At 34.3% G+C, this 9,254-nt stretch overlaps 2 protein-coding genes across 2 annotated transcripts; both read left to right on the plus strand.

The window, feature by feature from the left end:
• The first annotated feature begins 404 nt into the window (after positions 1-404).
• Positions 405-3,734, plus strand: LOC103853398 (ERAD-associated E3 ubiquitin-protein ligase component HRD3A). Its single transcript, XM_009130314.2, has 5 exons — positions 405-1,018; positions 1,099-1,587; positions 1,894-2,118; positions 2,671-2,994; positions 3,254-3,734. Exons 1-5 carry the CDS (start codon positions 464-466, stop codon positions 3,677-3,679), a joined length of 2,019 nt encoding a protein of 672 aa, XP_009128562.2. The 5' UTR covers positions 405-463; the 3' UTR covers positions 3,680-3,734.
• Positions 3,735-4,429: 695 nt separating this feature from the next.
• On the plus strand, positions 4,430-9,137 carry LOC103852854 (protein C2-DOMAIN ABA-RELATED 3). Its single transcript, XM_009129751.3, has 3 exons — positions 4,430-4,579; positions 4,796-4,891; positions 4,970-9,137. The coding sequence occupies exons 1-3, from the start codon at positions 4,460-4,462 to the stop codon at positions 5,258-5,260; spliced, it is 507 nt and encodes a 168-aa protein (XP_009127999.1). The 5' UTR covers positions 4,430-4,459; the 3' UTR covers positions 5,261-9,137.
• Positions 9,138-9,254: the final 117 nt, after the last annotated feature.

Raw genomic sequence — 9,254 nt, forward strand, 5'->3', positions numbered from 1 at the left:
TTAATTACCCGGCCTAATGCATGTAATAATGATATATTTTCCTTATAAATCCATTGAATGAGAATAACAAATATGTAAAGTAATTTATATTGTTGACCAATAAATTGTATATTGTGTTACTAGTCTCACATCTATGATCTCTAGAATATATAACCTTTAAAAGTTAAGGATCGATAAAATAAATCAATAGATTTTTCTTGTTTGGAATTAATTTTCTAAACCAATTAATACTTTTTTGTAAATTAATAAAATAGTATAGAAGTTTTATGGCTTATGTCAACACTAATTAACTTTGGCTACAAAACCCGGTCAAAGGCTGAATATCTTGATTTAGTTATTCGGTGATAATATGAAAGTCCAACGAACTTTATGGAGTTAATCACCCCTGCTTCCTCTCCATCGTTTTGACTTCTTGAGTTCTCTCTCCTTGTTCTTCCCAACTCAATCGAATCACGGACAAGAAATGCGAAGCTGCAAAGAAACTAGAGTAAGTAGAATGAGTGTTTCAAGTCGCAAGATCATAGCCTTCTGTCTGCTCACTTTCTTGCTTTACATTCATCGCGTCCAGGCGCAATACTTCATCCTCAACTTCTCTGATGAAGATTTCCACAATGGCTTCGACAATAACAGCACAAAAGAAGACTCTGACTACGAGAACTTCGGACAAAAGGAACCTAAACCCGACCAGGAGCTTGATCCTGGTTCTTGGCGACCAGTCTTGGAGCTGAACGACTCAGTCGTCGACCCTGCGTTGACTCTGTACTACTCTGCTCTCAAGAAGATGGTCTCGGCAGCGAGCAAAGGAAACGTTAGTTTGATGGAGGAAGCTGTAACCGAGGTGAACGCTTCTGCATCGGCAGGAGACCCCCCAGCACAGTCGGTGATGGGGTTCGTGTATGGGATGGGGATGACACGGGAGGCTAATGGAACAAAGTCGTTTCAGCAACATCAGTTAGCAGCTGAGGGAGGGAATATGCAGTCCAAGATGGCCCTTGCATTCAGATATATACAACTAGATGTAAACAACGTGAAACAAGTGTAACATTCTTGTTATAAATGTTCTTTCTGGCTGAGTTTGTGATTTGATCCTTTTGACAGATGCATGATAAAGCTGTCCAGTTATATGCTGAAGTAGCGGAGGCAGCACTCAGTAACTTCCTGATCTCTAAGGATTTCTCCACGGTTGCACCACTTAGAATTCACAGAGGAGCAGTGGAAGACGAATATGTGCCAAGGAGATTCCGTGGTGAAGACGATGAAGGTATCAAGATATTGAAGTACCACGCACAAATTGGGATGCCTTCAGCAATGTACAAAGTTGGATTGTTTTATTACTTTTCTCTGAGAGGATTAAGACATGATCACGCCAAGGCAGTGTACTGGTTTTCAAAGGCAGCAGAGAAAGGAGAGCCGAGGTCAATGGAGATTCTTGGTGAGATATATGCCCAAGGAACCTGTGTTGAGAGAAACTATACCAAGGCGTTTGAATGTCTCACACTTGCTGCAGAAGGAGGTCTGGATTCAGCATTTACTGGCCTAGGGTACTTGTATCTCAAAGGCTATGGAGTAGATAAGAACTACACTAAGGTCAGTTTGTTCCTTGTTGCTTCATACTCCCCTGCTTACTCTGTCTCTTAATAGAAGTTTAGTTTCTATCATGGCCGAACTTGTACCCAAAAAAAAATAGTTGGGATTCTTGACTGTGTGAACAAATAGTCTTGATTAGTTTTAAAGATACCATAGTTTGATGTCAGTAATATTTATTAAGCAAACATTGAACAAAGGAAGTTGATGTTTCTTTCATTTTACTCCTTAGGACATCTTTACATAAGTTAATTATATATCAGTGCCCCCAAACAGATTACATAGATATATGTATATCTTACATTGCAGGCGAGAGAATGTTTTGAGAAGGTTTCTGATAGTGAAGACCCAAGCGGGATGTACTACCTTGGAATGTTGTATCTTAAGGGCATTGGAGTCAAAAGAGATGTGAAGAAGGCAACCAAATACTTCCTTGTCGCTTCAAATGCTGGCCTACCAAAGGCTATGTATCAAATCGCCAAGATGTTACATGCTGGCGCCGAGCTCAGGAAGAATCCCAACATGCTGAAACTGGTAACTAATTTCCTTACCATGAATGCCAAGTGCAATGAACTTCATTTCCGTAGGGTTCAAGTGAAAAGTCAAAATCAACAAACAATTTATGATAGTTTAATATATAAGGGATGTCTTTTTTAAACGCATAGAAGTGGAGCGTTCGTAGTATCATTTAAGGCCATGGATATCGCTGTTTCTCAGAGTGGTTTCTGCGCAGCCAAATAAGGATCGATGTTAGGGAAGTTTTTTGCACTGTTTGTAAGCTTCACTGACACGTGGCAGTCCGCAATAGGTTCATTTTTTTTAGAACAAATTTTTTTTTTTTAAGGACCCCATACCGTTAATCATGCTCTAAATAAATGTATAAATTAAAGCCTAAAACTTTAAATTATATTTCTCAATTAGACATAATTTTTTTAATATAGCGTTAATATTTTTTTTGGAATAGACCCTAAGATTAATGTGAGACGGCAATATGTCAGTAATTATTTTAAGAGGAACTATTTTGATCGCTTATTCACTTCACTATCATTTTTTCGGTAAAACACTTCATTACAATTTTATATCCAGGCTGCGGCTTTTTACAAGTCAGTAGCAGAAAGAGGGCCATGGAATTCTCTCTCTAGATGGGCTCTTGAAGCTTACATGAAGGGTGATGTAGGAAAGGCTTTTATATTGTACTCAAGAATGTCAGAGCTTGGTTACGAAGTTGCACAAAGTAATGCTGCCTGGATCTTGGATAAGTACGGTGAAAGGAGCATGTGCATGGGAGTTTCTGAATTTTGCACGGCTAAAGAGAGGAAGGAGCGTGCTCATGCCTTGTGGTGGCGAGCCTCTAAACAAGGAAACGATTATGCTGCTTTGCTTGTGGGAGATGCATATTACTATGGCCGGGTAAGTATTGGACTTGTTCACAAACTTTCAATGTCCTGAGCGTTCTCGGCATAGCTAAATGAAATATCGTCTTGGGTCTTCAAATTTTTAAAAATTAATATATATATATAGACATAGGTTCCTAAATTGTAAATAAAACTTGTAAAGTTTTAATAAAATCTTTGGCCCCCCTCCAAAAAAATAATATATATCTTTGGCCCTCAAAATCTTAAGGCTGGCTCGGTGACTTGTATTGGGCTTATATTTGTATGTTTCTCAGGGTAAGGAGAGGGATTTTGTGCGTGCAGTAGAGGCATACATGTATGCAAAATCTCAACTAAATGCACAAGCCATGTTCAACCTCGGTTACATGCATGAGTATGGTCAAGGGCTTTCTTTTGATCTCAATCTTGCTAAAAGTTACTACAACCAAGCTCTCGAGAACGAGCAAGTATCCAGATTGCCAATCATGCTTGCTCTTGCCAGGTTGTGGGTTCGCAGAAACTATGCTGATATTTCCATCATGTTGACTCTTCTTCTAGCCTCTCTTGTAACTGTTCGACATCTCCGGACGAAGAGACCACAACACAGAGAGGTCACCGTGGATTCCATTGGTGCTGACGCTACACAGCCTCTCGTTGAGTATGCTGATTTCCCCAACGATCCGGATATGTTAACATGTAAGCTACGTAGTTGTGAGTTGTGACACCGTACAGATTGATTCCTACGTATTTTATGTACATTATGGTTTGTCATTTCTCTGTAACTCAATTTGATTCTTATATATTATGTTACATGTTAAGATAAATGAGTTTCCAACCTCAAAATCAAGTGCTGATAAATGGATTAACTCATCTATCTTCTATATCATTTAGATCCTTTCCAATGATCGATGTGTGAGACCTAGTTTCTAATCCGTCCCTTTAGGATTCTTTCCAGTGATCGATGTGTGAGACCTAGTCTATAATATGTTCTCTCGAGATGATGGTTATCTAAGCGTCAATTTTGGATGCTGGACAAAGATCAACGGACCAACTTTGAGCTAGATCGATGTGGATCGGACTTCCAACCTAAAACCAATTGGTGATAATTGGATTAACCCATCTGTTTTATATATTACTTAGAATCTTTTCCAACTACTACTGATGTTTGAGACTAGTCTCTAGTATTACCGTAGATGACAACAATGGTTAAAGCCTTCGTTATGAACTTTTGATGTCAAGAACGTGGTGTACAGAAAATGGTAGGGTATTGTTTATGACTTGCATGTCGATTTTTATTTAATTAAATAGAATCCACGAAGATGAACAACCGTTGAATATATACAATTTAGAATCCCACGAACTTGCGCTTGAGTGGTTCTCACGTTAAGCCAAAACAAATAATGTCATGACTCATGATAACAAAGAAAATGAATATATAATATTTCGCGTCATTCCAAGTAGTAGCCAAACATTGCAGTTTCGTTGTCTCTTGTCGGAGAAGAATGTCGCTGATGGATAATCTGTTAGGTATCCTCCGCGTTCGCGTCAAACGCGGCGTCAACCTCGCCGTCCGTGACGTTTCCAGCAGCGATCCTTACGTCGTCCTCAAGCTTGGCCGTCAGGTTCTTTCAAGATTTCCACAAACCTCTCCAACGATTGTTTCAAGTTTTAACCAGTATTTTAAAAATCAGTTTAAGCAGCAAATCGATCATTAGCCAAAAGATTTTTTTTAAACAATTTTTTTAAAGAAATCAATACAGGCGTGAGAAATTTTCTATAAAATGCCTAAGTAGCTCTTCGACATTGGTTTCATCTGCTTACAGTGTAAAATCTTGTAGAAACTCAAAACCAAAGTGGTGAAGAAAAACATAAACCCACAATGGGAAGAAGACTTGACCTTCACGGTTACCGACCCGAATCTCCCGCTCAATCTGGTAACTTTAACTATAACATCATCTAAACCGAGCCGGTTGACAATCTTTTAGAAATCATCTTGGTTTAAACCTGAACAGGTTGTATACGACCATGACTTCTTTAGCAAGGATGATAAAATGGGAGATGCCCAGATAGATTTGAAACCGTACATTGAAGCTCTACGAATGGAGCTATCTGGCTTACCAGACGGAACCATAATATCGACGATCCATCCGAACCGCAGCAACTGTTTAGCCGAGGAAAGCTACATACGGTGGAGCAATGATCGAATCGTTCAGAGCTTTTGTCTCCGTCTCCGTAACGTTGAGCGTGGTGAAGTGGAACTCGAGCTTCAGTGGATTGATCTCCCCGGTTCCAAAGGCTTGTAAAACAAAACTTGTAACACTACCTTATTGGGCTTTGCCCATTATATCACCACAATACGAGGCCTTCGAAGATGACGGTTCGGTTTGGTGATATATTCTTACAATAAACATTTTTAAATAAGAATTAATATTTTAATTATGTGTGTGTGTGTGTGAATGTGAACCATTTTGGTTTGGCGTCTCTGCCCAAGACGGCACGAATTTTAGTGATTGGTGTTTAGTTTAAAGGAATCGTCACGTTGTCGCAAGGAGGAAAAATATATTTTTCTACTTCGTGAAGTTAAAAAAGAAATATATGAAAAAAATATTTTTTTTGTCAACACTTTTATCACTGAAGCCCAAAGGCTTTGAATCTTGAATGAAAAAGATACTTTAAATGCAGCAATAGCAGCTTTTGAAGAACACAATATTTTATACAAACGAAGTAGAAAAAGTTGGTAATTTTAAAAAATATTCTCTGTTCTATTGCTATATACTCTTTTTAAGATCAGCCTTTTAAAGAATCTAAAACCGTGCAACGAAATTTATATTGTTTAATTTTAATCTCTTATAAGAAAATGTTGACAGCATCTTATCTTTACATATGCTTTTTCCACTGATTCGTATATGGAAAATTGCATTCACTATACACAACAAAAACCAAAATTCATTAACTAACTAAAAACACCTCCTCTCTCCTACTTTCTCTTCCTATCTCTCTCTACTCTCTCTCTAAAAATCTAATTTCCCTTATTTTTTTGGTTATTTAGCAAATAAGCCCTTCGTGTATTTGGTCTGATGTTTTTCTTTTGGTCGGGAGAACTTTCGAAATTGTAAAACAGACCCCGTATTCTTACCCCGTATTCTTACTTCATACCTTAAAACATACCCCTACTTTTAAGATATGTTTTAAGGAACAAAAAAACATTGACCATAGACTTTGGGAGCTTAATGAAGGTGACAAGTGCCACGCCTCTAACTTTTAGTTTTCAGTATTCCCCTACCCCATCATTAACTTGTACGCATGCCCTCTTGATTCACTTCTCTACATCTTTCTCATGCGGTAAAAGAGTAGAAGATGCTATTTTCTTTTTACCATTTCATTAAAGCTGCACCCGTATTTCTCACTTGTCACGAGTCTCATTGGTCAACTGTTATACAAATGTTTTAAAATACTATATGGTTTGAGTGAAAACTTTGAATTGTAAATATGAATCACAAAAGGAACTTTCATGATTTGGTTATAAATCATCTGAATAATATCTAAATACAAAAACTACGTGTTTTAAGAAAAAAAAATCAACTCTATAATTAGTTTATTCTCAAGTTACTATGCATGCATGATGATGTATTTCACTTGCATGTATATATATTTTCAAGGTTCATGCGTTTGTGCTAGCCTTCTAATTGAAATCAAATCAAATAATATCACTACTCAGCAATGATGACTAATGAAGTTTGACTGATCTTATATGGATCTAAGTTCAATCATTACACTTTAATTAATATCCAAATTCCTAATACATTTAAATATACGTACAACAAAATATGCAACTTATATTAGACTTAAAAACACAAGAATTTATGTCCAAATAAACAACATTCATTGATTATATTGTGGTTTTAGGTATTATGTCTACTGCTGCATATACTAGCATAGAGCTTAGCTATAAAGATAACGCATGCAGTAACAACTTGAATTAATAAGTGAGCAAAAAAAAAAAAACAATTTGAATCAATAGATAATACGATTGTATAACTAATAACTATAACTTGGTCGAAAAATAACATCTATTTTTTTCAGATCGAATAGGTGTAAATTTGTTAAACATTTTACATCTGAAATTGAGTTTGAATTAAAAAAAAATATAAATGGTCTAACAACCTTATATTTTGGAGTTATCTTCATTATTAATGTAGTATTATAGAGCTCAAATGTTTTTATTGCTACAAACTTCACGATTTAGATGACTAATCTTGCATGTACTAAACATCCAACATCGAAAATTGAGTGTGAGTGAAACTAATATATAAGTGATATGGCAACCTTCCACTCTCAAAATAGTTTTAAAATGTGAGTTAGTTTCACTCTTTGGTCTTAGTGGTTTAATAGTCCCTATCTACGAAATTGAAAGTGAAATAATCTTTATAGAGATTTATAAAAGCGAAGGAAACACAAATAAAGTAACTATTACCTACTTTTCAAATACAATTACAACTCTTTATATATTTATGTTTAAAAATCCACATGAACTGTTAATTATGCAAGTATTATAGGTCTATTAGATAATAGAATATAACATGTTTTCCATATTTATCTTCCTGTTGAGACACAAAGACTCCTCCGACAAAAATTGAGCTTTTATTTCTGAATATTTTATTAGAGCAGCTACGATCAATATTACTCTCTTACTATAATTGGTTAGAACTTAAAGGTTACTTTTTGTTACCAAAAAAAAACGTAAGGTTACGTTTTGAAAATTAACTAATTTCTTTTTATTAATTGCTTGACATTTTCACATTCAAATCATAGTTTATTCTATGCAAAAAAAATTAGAATCAATCGATAAATCATAATTGCCTATATAAATAAATTATAGTGTGATGCAAAATATGTATCACGGCACATATCATTCCCATTGATTAACATACTTAGTTGTGCGGGTTTTATTTTATATATTAAATTATTTTAGTTTATAAGATAAAATTTATTAATAAATTAATATAGTTTAGTATATATATTATCTAACTCTATTATACATGTGTTTATGTGATTTATGATATTATTATTATAAAAATTCAAATTTTGTATTCTTGTAACAGATTTTGTTTTGAAAACATAATTATGTAACACTACTATTTTACATATTTTTTTATTTTTAAACTTGAAATATATATAAAATTTAAATCAAATTGGACGTACTGTTAAAAACTAAATCAAATTGGTAATAGATAAAAAAAATTTGAGATACTGTTAAAAACATCAAATTTTTAACACTATAATATATTGTGCCTGTAAAATATTATGGTGCAATTAGTTAGTTTGTAATTCAGATTTAGTGTATAAAATTTGTTTTATAAATGCAGTATACATATGGTGATTAATTAAACCCATTTGGCATAGTGTTCGTCGTTAGTCTAAAGGATTAGTCAAAATTTGATTTATATTGCATGTTCAGAATAATAACAATAGGATAATGTATTGGTCCACATACTGGTTTGATAATGGTTTATATCTTGACTATCTATAAATTGATTTTACATTTAATAAGGATTAAAAATTGGTCTTATTATTCCGGTTTTGTAAGGATTATAGTTATATTAGTTGTGATATATTATTAAGCTATGTTATTAGTTATAAATGAATGATAACTGATTTATAACGAGAGTCTATTTTAAAAAAAAATCACAAATCAAAGTTGTGATTTCTACTTTAATATATAAGATTGAGATTAGTTTTTTTTGGGTTTTAGTATCAGCCGACCAGGCCCACTTCATCTATATACTAGTGCAAGTCAAAAATAAGCTTTAATTAAAGTGACTAATTAGTCAAAATTTGCTTTATGAAACCTAATTATCTCTACCAGCTGCGACTTTCTTTTCCATTTTTCACGTTCCAAGTGTTTGCTTAAAAGGTCAATTATAATGTGCTCGTCTCAAGTGTTTGCAAATGGTTAAGTAGAAGCGGTGCAAATATAACAATCGGAAACCATCAACACTGAGTTTAGCAGTACATGGAGTCGTAACTGACATGAGGAGGATTCAGTTAAAAAAAAAAAAACTGACATGGGGATCAATGCAAATATTGAAAAGAATGCAGAATAAAAACGATTGTATAGATTTGAAAAAGCTTGTAAACACATATTTGATTTTTAAAAAATTATGATATAATTTTAAAAATTAAAAGATAAATTGTATAAAATAAAAAAGTGATGATGTTAAAACATACTCTATTTTGATTATTCAGATTGCATAAACCTAATTTGTATGTTTTAATTGATCCGCTGTGTATTGGCAC

The sequence above is a fragment of the Brassica rapa genome, chromosome A02 (genome assembly GCF_000309985.2).
Source record: "Brassica rapa cultivar Chiifu-401-42 chromosome A02, CAAS_Brap_v3.01, whole genome shotgun sequence".
NCBI lineage: Eukaryota > Viridiplantae > Streptophyta > Magnoliopsida > Brassicales > Brassicaceae > Brassica > Brassica rapa.